Source organism: Bufo bufo, chromosome 2 (genome assembly GCF_905171765.1).
Source record: "Bufo bufo chromosome 2, aBufBuf1.1, whole genome shotgun sequence".
In the NCBI taxonomy this organism is placed as follows: domain Eukaryota; kingdom Metazoa; phylum Chordata; class Amphibia; order Anura; family Bufonidae; genus Bufo; species Bufo bufo.
The window spans coordinates 392,209,064-392,225,156 of NC_053390.1; the positions used below are offsets into that span (position 1 = coordinate 392,209,064).

At 41.1% G+C, this 16,093-nt stretch overlaps 1 protein-coding gene across 5 annotated transcripts in view; it reads left to right on the plus strand.

The window, feature by feature from the left end:
- Window positions 1-16,093, plus strand: part of MLLT3 (MLLT3 super elongation complex subunit) — a 270,938-nt gene that overhangs the window by 239,259 nt on the left and 15,586 nt on the right. For all 5 annotated transcript variants that reach the window (XM_040417220.1, XM_040417219.1, XM_040417221.1 and 2 more), the window contains 2 exons: window positions 477-548; window positions 4,934-5,005. In XM_040417220.1, coding sequence (XP_040273154.1) covers window positions 477-548; window positions 4,934-5,005 — 144 coding nt within the window. The remainder of the gene's footprint in view (window positions 1-476; window positions 549-4,933; window positions 5,006-16,093) is intronic.

Sequence of the window (16,093 nt, forward strand, 5' to 3'; positions counted from 1 at the left end):
ATAAACTGTTACCTTTTAAATATGAAAAGTAGTAAGAAATTACCTGCCCAAAATATGACTAATTCCTGCTCTGAATAGACTTGCTAACCTGATTTGTCAAAATGTCACTTGTTACTTTATAATACAGCTGTAAATGCCATTGTCTGGCAGAAACCATAAAGTGCAAGATCAGAGGTCAAGAGCTTTTATCAGTCCCTCCAGAGGCTAGACAGAATTTACAACATACTGTTATTTTTTTAACTCTTTCTTTGGAAGTTTGAAACCCCTTAGTAGAAGTGGGGGGAGTCAAAGAGAAGAGTCAGACTTTTTATCTGGTTGTTTCCTCTTGATCTGCTACTTCTCTTGACATGTCTGAGATTAGATGAACCTGGTGTGGTTCTCATACAGAGTTTCTCCTGGCTGCGCCCACACTGTTTTACATCTCAGTTCACTTTATACTGAATTTCATGTCCTTTGTATTTTGCTGTGGTTTTTAGATCCTGGAAGTGAAAAGTCCAATTAAACAAAGCAAGTCTGAAAAGCAAATAAAAAATGGAGACTGTGATAAGGTAAAGCTAGATCTGTGGCCGCCTTTGAATGATTCATGTAGCTACACATTTTCCCTTTGTTAAACATTGTAATGTTCAAAACAAAATTCACATGCCTTTTGATGACCCAGCCTCCAGAAAAGTCACTAATATCAGGTTAGTTTAGTTTCAGGCCCAGTGGCTGCTGAAAACAGCTGATCAGTGGGGGTGCCGAGTTTTCAGACCCTCAATGTTTGATATTGATAAACTATCCCGAGGATAGGTCAGCAATATCTACAGGCTGTGAAGCCCCATTGAGATCTTTTCTGTTTCAGTTTTAGCTTTTTTGTTTTTAATCCTATACTAGCAACCACTTACTTCCCCCCACACCCCTATATCATGTGGGTCTTGCGGCTTTCATCTGTATATTTCCACAGAGGAAACCTAAAGTTGTCTCACTTCAGCAAATATCATTTATTATGTAGAGGAAGTTAATTCAAGGCACTTACTAATATACTATGATTGTCCAAATTGCCTCCTTTGCAGGTTGGATTCAATTTTCCATCGCATTACACACTGCTTCCATGGTTATGGCCACCCTGTAATCCAGCAGTGCTTGCATACTATAGGAAAAAGCACCGGCCTATGCATGCTCCCATGGCCCGGCCACCAGAGAGGCCGCAGATTATTCTTGTAGTGTGCAAGCACGACCACCGCTGCTGGATTGCCGGGTGGTCGTAACCATGGAAATGAGCAATGTGTAATGTGAAAAAATTGAAAAATGAATCCAGCCGGCAATATGGACAATCACAGTACATAAGGCTACTTTCACACCTGCGTTAGGTGCGGATCCGTCTGGTATCTGCACTGACGGATCCGCACCTATAATGCAAACGCTTGTATCCGTTCAGAACGGATCCGTTTGCATTACCATAAACAAAAATGGACAATGCAAACTGATCCGTTTTGACTTACACTGAAAGTCAATGGGAGGAGGATCCGTTTTGCATTGCACCATATTGTGTCAGTGAAAACTGATCCATCCCCATTGACTTACATTGTAAGTCAGGACGGATCCGTTTGGCTCAGTTTCGTCAGACGGACATCAAAACGCTGCAAGCAGCGTTTTGGTGTCCGCCTCCGGAGCGGAATGGAGACTGATCGGAGGCAAACTGATGCATTCTGAACGGCTCCTTATCCATTCAGAATGCATTGGGGCTAAACGGATCCGTTTTGGGCTGCTTGTGAGATAAAAAAAAAAAACGCACACACACAAAGGGACAAAAGCGTTTCTCAGAGCGCTGTACCCTTTCGGCTTTCATTGCCTCTGCTCAGCTCTCTGAGTGATGGAAAAATGAATCCAGCCAGCAAAGAAAGCAATATGGTCAATCACAATACATTAGTGAGTATCTTGTATTAACTTTCTCTTTCTCTGACGTGAGAATAAAATCACAGCCATTCCTTATTCATATTTCAAAGTGTTTATTTCAGCTTTTATAGAACTAAAAATTTAAAAAAAGTTACAAAAAAATTATTTAAAATAATAATTTAATAGCTACAATTCCGAGGCATTGTGATTTTCAAGCAATGAATCTCATATTCTCGAAGGGTTGTCCTTGGTGTACCTGCCAAAGAAGTTGTGATAACAAATATTGGGGTTTGATTTAAGCAGGTAAAGTGTAAACGGGGTTGTCCAGCCATAAGTAAATGTTAGCTGACACCCTGTACCCCGCCGATCAGCTGTTCGGTGTAGCTCCATCACCAGAAGTTGGGGCAGGAGCTACTCAGCACTATCAACATTGTAGTGGAGGAAGCTTGCTGCTACAGCACTGCTGCACTTGAAGTCAATGGGAGCGGCACTGTAGTAGTGAGCTACTTCCACAGCAATGTTGATGGTGCTGTGTAGCTTTGGCGTAAACTTCTGGGGACGGGGCTACATACACGATCAACTGATTAACCAGGGTGCAGTGTGTCGGACCCTGGCCGATCAACTAGTGATGACCTATCCTCAGGATAGGTCATCACTTACTAAGGGCTGGACAACCCCTTTAAAGCCTCAGTTCTATTTTATTGAAACAATTGTAGATGCTCCTCTTGGACCAGACTGTATTTTTTGGCAGTCTGAAAGCAGTTTTTTCCTTTCACTGTTAGATAGGTGCAGATCCAACCTCTGGGACCTGCTCCTGTCTCCAAAACGGGCCCTTGGAAATGAAGAATAGCACACCACACATGCACGCCCACCCTCCATTTATCGCTATGGGAGTCCCGAAAATAGCCAAGCACCATCTAAGCTATTTCCAGCAGTCTCATGGTGGTGAATGGAGAGGTGGCTGTGCATGCGCAGTGTGCTCTCCCTTCACATCTATGGGACTTCAGAAAATAGCAGAGCGCGTTTACATGGCTTCTTTTGGAACTCCCATAGAAGTGAAAGGAGCGCTTGCATGCATGCACAGTGCTCTCTCCTTCTCTTTCAAGGGCCTTTTCTGGAGATTGGAGCGGATCCCAGAGGTGGAATCTGCACCTATCTGACGGTGGTATATCCTGCAGTATGCCATCAATGTATTGGATGGGTATAACTCTTTAAATTAAATACTGCAAAAAAAGTGACTGTGTTTGTACTTGCACTACTGCAATACAGTTTTAGAAACATTTGTTATAATTTTCTATAACAAGTATTTACGGTAGATTTTTTAATTTTTTTTTTGGAGTTCATAGGGTGCCTTACCGTGCTGCAGTGGTATAACAGCTTAATGTATTGTTTTATGTGTTCCCAGACATGAAACTTGGTAATATCTGTAAAACTGCAAAATAAATTCATTTACTCAGCTTTATGAAAATACACAGTCGAGTCATTCATTATTCGAGTCATAACATTATTATCAGAGTAAGGCTAGTTTGAGACTAGTGCTAGCGATCCGGCAGGCTCTCACTGAATTCCGGCATTGCCAGAAACTTGAAAGTCTACGTCTGGCCCCCTTAACTATAAGGGTCCATTCACACGTCCGTAGTGTATTGCGGACCTATTCTACTGACGTGTGAGTGGACCCTTATGGGGACTGATGGAGATCCAGCCGCAATCTAGCAAATATGTCAAGAATCGGCCAGAAGAAAACTGCTGATCGCAGCAAGGTGGTCCCACAGAAGCTCAGTTGGGTTCAAGTCTGGGGAATTAGGGGGCCAGGTTAGTACTTGGAAGTTTTGATCATGCTCTTCCAACCAATGTCAGACATTTCTAGCCATGTGACATGTCACATTGTCTTGCTGGAAGATTCCATCTGACCCAGGGAAAACAACATGTATGGTTGTACGTGATCTGAAAGGATGGGGTCATACCCAAATTGGTTGAGAGTGCAAGTGCCTTCCATATGGATGAGTGGGCCTAGAGAATGCCACAGAATCATTCCCCAGACCCTACATCTGTCACCACCAGCTTGTGTTCTTCCAGCAGTGGTTGCAAGGGGTTTGTTCTCTGATGTTTCTCATCTGACACACCAACGTCCATCCATTCGATGAAGCAGGAAATGTGAATCATCAGAGAAGGCTGCCAATCAGCGGTGGTCCAATTCTGATACTGTCATAAAAATTTAAGCCTTTTCTGTGCATTCAAGTTTGTTAGCAGAGGTCTAGTGACCATCCTTCTGCTTCGGAGCTCCATACACATTATGGTTCACCAAACTGTTGTTTTAGATAAGTCTGGTAGCCCCCTTTGGTTATTTTGGTGGTGAGCTGCTCCACTGCAGAGTGCCTGTCCGCCCTCACACACCTTTGTAGCCGATGTTCACCTCACATCATTGGCACGTGATGGTCTGTAGTTTCCACGTTTCATATTCGCAATGTTGACATTTGTCCATACATGATACACTTTCATCACAACAGCTTGCATACAGGTAACAAACTACACCGTTTTAGAAATACCGCCACTTTTGCCCCAAAAGCCAATGATTATCCAATTTTGCAATTGTGCTAAATCGCCTTTTTTACCCATGACCGCAACGAGGGATATGTGTGTAGACAGCCTAATATAGATACAAAAGAATAAATGCACTATTTTCACAGTCCTGGAGAGCTGTGCTATTTGCCATTTGGGACTATTTGATCAAGGTCTGGATTGCGAGCACCAGACTTTAAATACTTCATTGCCTAGTTCTGCTGTCTCTTTCTTCTGTGTATATACAGTATAACCGGTCTACAGGAAATCTAAATAACTTTACAAATACTGTGCATTATCTTGTAGCTGTGTCCACAAATCTTATGTCTCCCAGCATTCTTTGCTGGTAGAATTTATGCACAGGATGTTAAACATTGAAGAAACACAGAACATTTTAATACATTGAATAAAAAGAAAGTCTATATGTTCTGCAAAAAAAAATAAAAAATTATAGATCTCCTTTACAATATCTAAATATCAGTGTGATTCTCTTTTTCAGGCGTATCTAGATGAATTAGTTGAGCTTCACAGAAGATTAATGACTCTAAGAGAAAGACATGTACTACAGCAGGTAAATCATGAAGCAGATATGATTCATACATTCTCATACAGAATATTAAAAGTACCAATATCGAGTGGAAAACATAGGGAGAGATTAGATTGTTTCCATCAGGTCATCTGTGCTCATATTGTGTACACTGCAGTAGATGAACACAGGTAAGTAACATAACAGTTTTACAGACGGATCAATCCAGAAATAGAACTTGCCAACCCATTTAATTTGATAGCTGATTGCCACATATCCGACTCACAGCAAACAGCTGTTGTTTGGTTATCATAGTATTACAGGTTTAAATGATGCAAGAGTCATTGTTTGCTAGCATGTCTGTGTCCCATATGCTGTAATAGGAAATTTAAGTGTAGTATGATGGGATAATATCCTTATGGGTATATCCACAAAATGGATTTTGGTGCTGTCAAAATCCAATGCATATGCCGTGGAAGGAAACGACGTGGTTTCTGCTGCAGTTTTGTTTTAATGGAGCAACACCATGAGCAGACACTCGCTTCAAGCGGCGTCTGTCCACACACAGCTCCAAGAAGTGTCCCTTCTTGGTGGGGTTTTAAACCACCAGCCGGACGAACTACAGCACTTTCTTCCTATTAATAACAGTGTTAGGCCCCTTTCAGACGAGCAAGTGTCACGCTGCGTACTCGCAGCGCAGCTCCCGTCCTGACCTCCCAGCACTGACTGGGTCACATAGCATTATATTGATATTTCATGCTATGTAACCGTAAGAGGTCTGGAATGTATTGGATAACACTGACATAATACTGCCCAATCCAATGAATTCCAGAACTGTAAGGCCTCTTGCAAGGGCTCCGTGTCCGTGCTGCGGACCGCAAATTGCGGCCCGCAATGCACGGGCACCGACCATTGGGCAGCCGCATGCGGATTGCGGACCCATTCACTTGAATGGGGTCCGCGATCTGTCTGTTCCGCAAAAAGATAAAACAAGTTGTTTTTTTTGTACAACAGAAGCTTGGAATGGAACACCATGGAAGCACTCCGTAGTGCTTCCATGGGGTTCCGTTCCGTGCTTCCGTTCCGCACCGCATCTCCGGATTTGCGGACCTAACTGAATGCACACGGCCGGTGCCCCATGTATTGCCGACCTGCCGTATGCGGTTCGAAATACGGCCACGGGAGCACTACGGTCGTGTGCAAGAGGCCTAAGGGTTGCATAGCATGATAAATCAATATAATGCTATGCGACCCCGGCGGGAGGTAAGGACGAGAGTTGCGCTGCAAGAGTGCAGCGTGAAACTCGCTCATTTGAAAGGGGCCTTAGGCAGATACTACATGGCTGCCTCTGAAATTCCAACACCGGAAACCTTCGTCTTCTATGTTGAAAGTCCTTTTACGTGGCCAATCGACAATTAAACAAATTGGTATGCGCTTGTTTAAAGGGCTGATGGAAAATACATGGGGCACAAACTTTCTTTAAGACGATCGTTCGTCCACCATACTTTTACATGATTTCTGGTGTTTGGAGATGTGTTGCTGACGATCCAGTAAACTGACAAATGAGCCTTTGCTCATTTGTCGGCTGATCGCTGCTAAGTTTACATGGGCTGATTAGCAGGAATGAGCATTCGTACAAATGTTCATTACTGATAATTAGCCTGTATTAATGGGTCCTCACTTTGATAACATTAAACTGATCACTGAATAAGAAATGTAAGAGTACAGTTGCAGGTTTTAATGGAGTGAACGTTCACCTCTTGATATATATTAATTTAACATAGACTACTAAGGTATTAAACTAAATAAATCAGGCAAGGGATCAGACAAAGGATATCAAATTTCTGTTTCCACAAGTACTAAATTACAGTAACTTTCTAAAATCTACAGGTGTTCCATGTGGATTTAAGCTAAAAATATAATTCTTCAACATGGCACCTAGTTCACTTAACCTCTTCAGGACACAGGGCGAACAGGTACGCCCTGATGTCCTGGTACTTAAGGACACAGGGCGTACCTGTACGCCCTGTGTATTTCCGATCATCGCCCCAAAGTGGGACAAAAAATAAAGTAAAAATAAACAAAAACTTAATTTTCCCCAAATAAAGTGAAAAAAAAAAATAGGGAAAAAAAAATAGACATATTAGGTATCGCCACGTGCGTATCGACCAGCTCTATTAACATATCACATGACCTAACCCCTCAGATGAACACTGTAAAAACTATGCTAAATAAACAATTTCTTTGTCACCTTACATCACAAAAAGTACAACAGCAAGCGACCAAAAAGGCGTACACTCATCAAAATAGTACGAATCTAACCGTCATCTCATCCCGCAAAAATCATACCCTACCCAAGATATTGGCCTAAAAACTATGGCTCTCTAGAACATGATGGAGACACTAAAACATGATTTTTTTTAGTTTCAAAAATATTATTGTGTAAAACTTACATAAATAAAAAAAAAAGTATGTATCGACCGGCTCTATAAAAATATCACATGACCTAACCCCTCAGATGAACACCGTAAAAAATAAAAACTGTGCTAAATAAACCATTTTTTGTCACCTTACATCACAAAAAGTGTAATAGCAAGCGATCAAAAAGTCATATGGACCCCAAAATATTGCCAATCAAACCGTCATCTCATCCCGCAAAAATCATACCCTACCCAAGATAATCGCCCAAAAACTGAAAAAAATATGGATCTCAGACTATGGAAACACTAAAACATGATTTTTCTTTTGTTTCAAAAATGAAATCATTGTGTAAAACTTACATAAATAAAAAAATTTGTACACATATTAGGTATCGCCGTGTCCGTGACAACCTGCTCTATAAAAATACCACATGATCTAACCTGTCAGATGAATGTTGTAAATAACAAAAAAAAACTGTGCCAAAACAGCTATTTCTTGTTACCTTGCCTCACAAAAAGTGTAATATAGAGCAACCAAAAAGCATATGTACCCTAAACTAGTACTAAAAAACTTCCACCCTATCCCGTAGTTTCTAAAATGGGGTCACTTTTTTGGAGTTTCTACTCTAGGGGTACATCAGGGGGGCTTCAAATGGGACATGGTGTCAAAAAAAACAGTCCAGCAAAATTTGCCTTCCAAAAACCGTATGGCATTCCTTTCCTTCTGCGCCCTGCCGTGTGCCCGTACAGCAGTTTACGACCACATATGGGGTGTTTCTGTAAACTACAGAATCAGGGCCATAAATATTGAGTTTTGTTTGGCTGTTAACCCTTGCTTTGTAACTGGAAAAAAAATATTAAAATGAAAAATCTGCCAAAAAAGTGAAATTTTGAAATTGTATCTCTATTTTCCTAAAGGGTTAACAACGTTTGTAAAATCAGTTTTGAATACCTTGAGGGGTGTAGTTTCTAGAATGGGGTCATTTTTGGGCGGTTTCTATTATGTAAGCCTCACAAAGTGACTTCAGACCTGAACTGGTCCTTAAAAAGTTGGTTTTTGAAAATTTCTGAGAAATTTCAAGATTTACTTCTAAGCCTTGTAACGTCCCCCAAAAATAAAATGTTATTTCCAAAATGATCCTAACATGAAGTAGACATATGGGGAATGTAAAGTAATAACTATTTTTGTAGGTATTACTATGTATTATAGAAGTAGAGAAATTGAAACTTGGAAATTTGCTAATTTTTCAAAATTCTTGGCAAATTTGGTATTTTTTTTATAAATAAAAATGATTTTGTTTTGCTCCATTTTACCAGTGTCATGAAGTACAATATGTGACGAAAAAACATTCTCAGAATGGCCTGGATAAGGCTCCATTCACACGTCCGTTTTTTCTTTCCTGATCTGTTCCGTTTTTTCAGGAACAGATCTGGACCCATTCATTTTCAATGGGTCCTGAAAAAAATCAGACATTGAGCTGTCCGTTTTTTTCCAGGACCCATTGAAAATGAATGGGTCCAGATCTGGTCCAGATCTGTTCAGCAAAAAACGGAACAGATCAGGAAAGAAAAAACGGACATGTGAATGGAGCCTAAGTCAAAGCGTTTTAAAGTTATCACCACTTAAAGTGACACTGGTCAGATTTGCAAAAAATGGCCTGGTCCTTAAGGTGAAATAAGGCTGTGTCCTTAAGGAGTTAAGTTCTTTATATGTATATAATGCACAAAACTACCAGAAAGAAGCAAAAAAAGAAAGAAAAAACTGCATGCAATAATCTCGCCAGGTGCAGACAAAAAGCCCCTGGGGATGAAAGCAGAAATTACTTGTTGACAGGAGTAAAGACAATCCCTTACCCTTGCCTGTGGACACAAGTTTATATGGTTCCAAGGATGCAGTCATTTGAACAGAGTGTAAACTAATGGCACATGTATGCTTAATAATTTGTGTCTTGATAAAAGATATGTGCATTTTTACTGTTTGTATTGTAAACCTCTTTAAAGAGATTGTAATTATTATTTTTTTGCTTCAGGGAGATAATTTGTGTGACAGAATAATGAAGATATTTTTCAATGTAGACTTTATTCCCTATAGCAGTGATGGCGAACCTTTTGGAGACCAAGTGCCCAAACTGCAACCCAAAACCCACTTATTTATCGCAAAGTGCCAACACGGCAATTTAGCCTGAATACTACAGTCCAGTATAGTATATCTTCCATGTACTTTATCATTGAGCTATAATAACCTCCCTACATTCAATACGCAGCCTGCATTGTTCATAGTGTGCCCTGCACTGATGAATGGCAGGAAAAGTCTACGGCATATTGGTACACCTTAGACCTTTTCCAGGGTGTGGATGCCCACAGAGAGGGCTCTGAGTGCCGCCTCTGGCACCCGTGCCATAGGTTCGCCACCACTGCGCTATAGTAAACTCCATTTGCAGTTAACCATAATTAGAAATTGTATTCATAACAGATTATAACAAACCTAAGTGGGTATATACACTGCTCAAAAAAATAAAGGGAACACAAAAATAACACATCCTAGATCTGAATTAATTTAATATTTTTCTGAAATACTTTGTTCTTTACATAGTTGAATGTGCTGACAACAAAATCACACAAAAATTAAAAAATGGAAATCAAATTTTTTAACCCATGGAGGTCTGGATTTGGAGTCACACTCAAAATTAAAGTGGAAAAACACACTACAGGCTGATCCAACTTTGATGTAATGTCCTTAAAACAAGTCAAAATGAGGCTCAGTAGTGTGTGTGGCCTCCACGTGCCTGTATGACCTCCCTACAACGCCTGTGCATGCTCCTGATGAGGTGGCGGACGGTCTCCTGAGGGATCTCCTCCCAGACCTGGACTAAAGCATCTGCCAACTCCTGGACAGTCTGTGGTGCAACGTGACGTTGGTGGATAGAGCGAGACATGATGCCCCAGATGTGCTCAATTGGATTCAGGTCTGGGGAATGGGCGGGCCAGTCCATAGCATCAATGCCTTCGTCTTGCAGGAACTGCTGACACACTCCAGCCACATAAGGTCTAGCATTGTCTTGCATTAGGAGGAACCCAGGGCCAACCGCACCAGCATATGGTCTCACAAGGGGTCTGAGGATCTCATCTCGGTACCGAATGGCAGTCAGGCTACCTCTGGCGAGCACATGGAGGGCTGTGCGGCCCTCCAAAGAAATGCCACCCCACACCATTACTGACCCAATGCCAAACCGGTCATGCTGGAGGATGTTACAGGCAGCAGAACGTTCTCCACGGCGTCTCCAGACTCTGTCACATCTGTCACATGTGCTCAGTGTGAACCTGCTTTCATCTGTGAAGAGCACAGGGCGCCAGTGGCGAATTTGCCAATCTTGGTGTTCTCTGGCAAATGCCAAACGTCCTGCACGGTGTTGGGCTGTAAGCACAACCCCCACCTGTGGACGTCGGACCCTCATATCACCCTCATGGAGTCTGTTTCTGACCGTTTGAGCAGACACATGCACATTTGTGGCCTGCTGGAGGTCATTTTGCAGGGCTCTGGCAGTGCTCCTCCTGTTCCTTCTTGCACAAAGGCGGAGGTAGCGGTCCTGCTGCTGGGTTGTTGCCCTCCTTCGGCCTCCTCCACGTCTCCTGATGTACTGGCCTGTCTCCTGGTAGCGCCTCCATGCTCTGGACACTACGCTGACAGACACAGCAAACCTTCTTGCCACAGTTCGCATTGATGTGCCATCCTAGATAAGCTGCACTACCTGAGCCACTTGTGTGGGTTGTAGACTCCGTCTCATGCTACCACTAGAGTGAAAGCACCGCCAGCATTCAAAAGTGACCAAAACATCAGCCAGGAAGCATAGGAACTGAGAAGTGGTCTGTGGTTACCACCTGCAGAACCACTCCTTTATTGGGGGTGTCTTGCTAATTGCCTATAATTTCCACCTGTTGTCTATCCCATTTGCACAACAGCATGTGAAATTGATTGTCACTCAGTGTTGCTTCCTAAGTGGACAGTTTGATTTCACAGAAGTGTGATTGACTTGGAGTTACATTGTGTTGTTTAAGTGTTCCCTTTATTTTTTTGAGCAGTGTATTACATCTATGCTTAGATGCATTAGTAATTTTCGCATGTGCATTTTCAGTTTATTTAAAATTTGGATTGCATTTAATAGCTATTCATTGCAGTAACAGCATACATATTCTCTAGTTTAGTTTGTAATTTATATCTTAGTAGAATATATATGATGTCTTTGGTAAAGTACTGGATGGGGTTTATATCCCTTCCAGATTGCACCTATGGGTGAGATAAAGGAAATCCAGAAGGGTCTATCATTTCAGCAAAGTATAGTTTATTGTAACTGGTTTATTCAGACATTATTTATGGGCTGGATTTTGTTAGAAATGGTAGGTAGGATTGGTAGAGGGACCTACCATTCCACCCCCTCCAGTACAGTTACTCCCCCTAGCCTGAGGTGTTCTCAGGTGTAGTCAATGGGATCGCAACTGGGAAATAAAGGCCTGGCTGTTTTGCCTCATTCACACATCAGTGATTTCCATCAGTGATTGTGAGCCCAATCCAGGTGTGGCTCTAAACACAGAACAGGTGCAGATCTCCCCCTTAGACCTTATCTCTGTGTAGCCTCCACTCCTGGTTTTAGCTCACAATAACTGATGGAAATCAATCAAAACACTGACGTATGAATGAGGCTTTAGTCTGGGTCACAGCCTTGAAACTGGTAGAACGGTTTCCTCTGAAAGCCTGATGTCCTTATGACTTGTCCCTAGCTGAGGCAGATATACTGTTCAGTAAGGGTCAAGAAGGGCAAGATTTGTGTTTGTTTTTGGTGCCATGGCTTCACCCAAGTGATTTGCACAACTTGGTTGTCCTGGAGTCTGCTGGCTGAAGCAGATAATATACTGAACTGGACTTTTAAAACTACTCAGTCAAGTGCAGTCTGTCACTGCAGGCCCTGTTCACACATGCAGATCCCTACATTATATATAATGTAAAACCTGTGTCCATCAGTGTATTCTGCGGGAAGTGATATTTTAAGCAGTTCAGCAAATACTGTAATTCCTGTGTAATTGAAGACTTTCAAGTTAAATATAATATAAAATAATAACCCCCAATTGTCATTCAAAAGAGTGTTTCTTCAGGGAAGCGCAAATATGCTGATCCTCCAAAAAGCAAAATTTAAGTGAGGCCATTAGCCTGGGACAATATCCTCAAAAAATAAAAATGAAGCCACAAAATTGGATATTTTTAAAGGGTAACCGTCATGTTTTCATCAAAAAATCAATTTTAGCATATGTTACTGCTGCAGCAGCAGCATTATGCATAAAGCAATCTTTAGTTTCTTCACATACCACTGTTTTCCTTGAGTTTTTCCCTTAGTTATGGCTGTTTAAACTTTTACAATATGAGGACCTTCTCAAGATTGCTCCTCTGCCAGTTCTCTGAGGCCAAAACTGCTTTCTCTCACTTCCCATACACACTTGCTGTAGCCAGCAGCTCCCTGCCAGCCAATCAGATTGGATTACTGAGAGACACGCCTCCTCACTCTGAAGCCTAATGCAGGCATGCAGTGTGAAGGACCGCCCCTCTGTCTTCTGTTTATACTAAAAGTAAGACGGACAAGCTCTAGCAACAGTCTTTTAAGGGAGCAGTGGAAAGGGACAGAGGACATTAATGAAAGCTGTTGTTATAAGGTAATTACAGATCTTTTGACAATCATTGACAGACTAACAGGTATACATGCCTAGCTCTAATAAACTAGCAAATAAAAAAAAATATGACAGTTACCCTTTAAACACTTCCTAAACTCTATTTGTGAGAGGTGCATACATTATGGGAATAAAAGGGTGAGGAACAAGAAAAAAAACAATGTGTATAATGTAAAGCAAGCAATAAATGACAAAAAGAAAGCTTTTAAGTCATTAAAACAGGAAGGTAGTGAGGAAGCATTGAAACTATAAGGGAAAAAATTAGAGTATGTAAAAGTAAAACAAAAGCAGCCAAACTGGAGACAGAGAGATTTATTGCCATAGAGAGTAAAACTAACTCTAAAATGTTGTTCAATTATATAAATGGTAAAATGTTTAAACCTGAAAGTGTTGGCACTTTACAGAGTGATGAGGGAGGAGAAATGAAGCTATTAAATATTTTTTACTCACTGAGAAAAATGAACTGCCAGATGAAATGCAGAATGTAAAAGTAAACTACCCATTAAAAGTGTCCCGTTTGACCCAGGAAGAAGTACAGCGTCGTCTTAAAAAGATTACAATAGACAAATCCCCAGGACCAGATGGCATTCAACCCCGTATCCTAAGATAATTAAGTAATGTCATAGCTAGACCCTTATCTCTGATATTTAAGGACTCTATGATGACAGGGAGTGTTCCATAGAATTGATGCTTAGCAAATGTGGTCCCAGTTTTCTAAAATGGATCAAAAACAGAGCCCGGTAACTAAGTCTAAAATTTATCATGTGTAAACTGTTTGAATGTTTTCTAAGAGATGCTGTCTTGGAGTACCTCAATGAAAATAAGAAAATAACGTCTGTGGTGATCATCTCAAATGGTGACTTCAGATATAGTTCAAACAATAGTCTTTTTATTTTGTCCAAAACGGATTCAACAAATACTTGCTTACTTCAGCATGTAAACACAGAAAAAAACACAGTCCATGTGAAGTGGTCTGACTCGCAGTCCTGTGTAGTTCCTGGTTTCCACCACCAGCTTGAGGGAGAAAAGACTTGGCAATATCAGGCTTCTCGGCTGAAATACTCTGCACCACTGTACTCCCCCTCTATCTCACTTCCAGACTAGGAACCACACCTCCAGCTCTCCTGGGCTTCCTAGCTTATATAGGCCAGCCAAAACCTGGTCTGGATACGTGGGAGTAGTCATCCCACCCTGCTCTTTGACTACTCCAATGAATCCTGGCCCGGATCAGCTGCAGCATGCTAAACTACTAACCTAGGGTTATTGACAAAATGTTACCGGTTCATTTCACCGAGGCCAGGCACCTCGGTGACACGTATCTATCGTCTACTATCTGTGGATGGATAACTGGCTTAGGTCCTCCCCGTCACATCCTTAAAGCTTGTAAAAGAGCGGGATCTTGACATAGGGGCCACTTAATATGGTGGATTTGGTGATCTCTGTAATGGGGACACCCCTTTGCTCGGTTATTCCTTCCTTTGAGGGATATCTGTCTTTCACAGTGTTGAAGACCCATAACAGGGGCTCCACAGTTATTTTGCATATTACTGTTTCCCAGGGAGCTTTGCACTTTGGATTGCTGTGTCGAGACTCTTAAATGAGGCTCCACAGTGTTTTCTGTAGCTGGTCTCGAAAATCACTTATTGTTTTGTTTGAGTAGTCTGCAAGGCATTGCTCCCAGTTAGCCAGAATCCTACTCCACACTGATGAGGGGCAACACCCCAAAACAGCTGTCTGTGGATGGATAACTAGCTTAGGTCCTCCCAGTCACATCCTTAACCCCTTAAGGACTCAGCCCTATTTCACCTTAAGGACTTGGCCATTTTTTTGCAAATCTGACCAGTGTCACTTTAAGTGCTGATAACTTTAAAACGCTTTTACTTACCCAGGCGTTTTGAGATTGTTTTTTCGTCACATATTGTACTTCATGACACTGCTAAAATTGGGTCAAAAAAGAATTTTTTTTTCCATAAAAAAATACCAAATTTTCAAAAATTTCCAAGTTTCAATTTCTCTACTTCTATAATACATAGTAATACCTCCAAAAATAGTTATTACTTTACATTCCCCATATGTCTACTTCATGTTTGGATCATTTTGGGAATGATATTTTATTTTTGGGGATGTTACAAGGCTTAGAAGTTTAGAAGCAAATCTTAAAATTTTTCAGAAATTTTCAAAAACCTAATTTTTAAGGACCAGTTCAGGTCTGAAGTCACTTTGCGAGGCTTACATAATAGAAACCACCCAAAAATGACCCCATTCTATAAACTACACCCCTCAAGGTATTCAAAACTGATTTTACAAACTTTGTTAACCCTTTAGGTGTTCCACAAGAATTAATGGAAAAAAGAGATACAATTTCAAAATTTCACTTTTTTCGCAGATTTTCCATTTTAATATTTTTTTTCCAGTTACAAAGCGAGGGTTAACAGCCAAACCAAACTCAATATTTATGGCCCTGATTCTGTAGTTTACAGAAACACCCCATATGTGGTCGTAAACTACTGTACGGGCACATGGCAGGCCGCAGAAGGAAAGGAATGCCATACGGTCTTTGAAAGGCAGATTTTGCTGGACTGGTTTTTTTGACACCATGTCCCATTTGAAGCCCCCCCGATGCACCCCTAGAGTAGGAACTCCCAAAAAATTGCCCCATTTTAGATACTACGGGATAGGGTGGCAGTATTGTTGGTACTAGTTTAGGGTACATATGATTTTTGGTTGCTCTATATTACACTTTTTGTGAGGCAAGATAACAAGAAATAGCTGTTTTGGCACCGTTTTTATTTTTTGTTATTTACAACATTCATCTGACAAGTTAGATCATGTGATATTTTTATAGACCAGGTTGTCACGGATGCGGCGATACCTAATATGTATACTTTTTTTTTTATTTATGTAAGTTTTACACAATGATTTATTTTTTGAAGCAAAAAAAATCATGTTTTAGTGTTTCCATAGTCTGAGAGACATATTTTTTTCAGTTTTTGGGCGA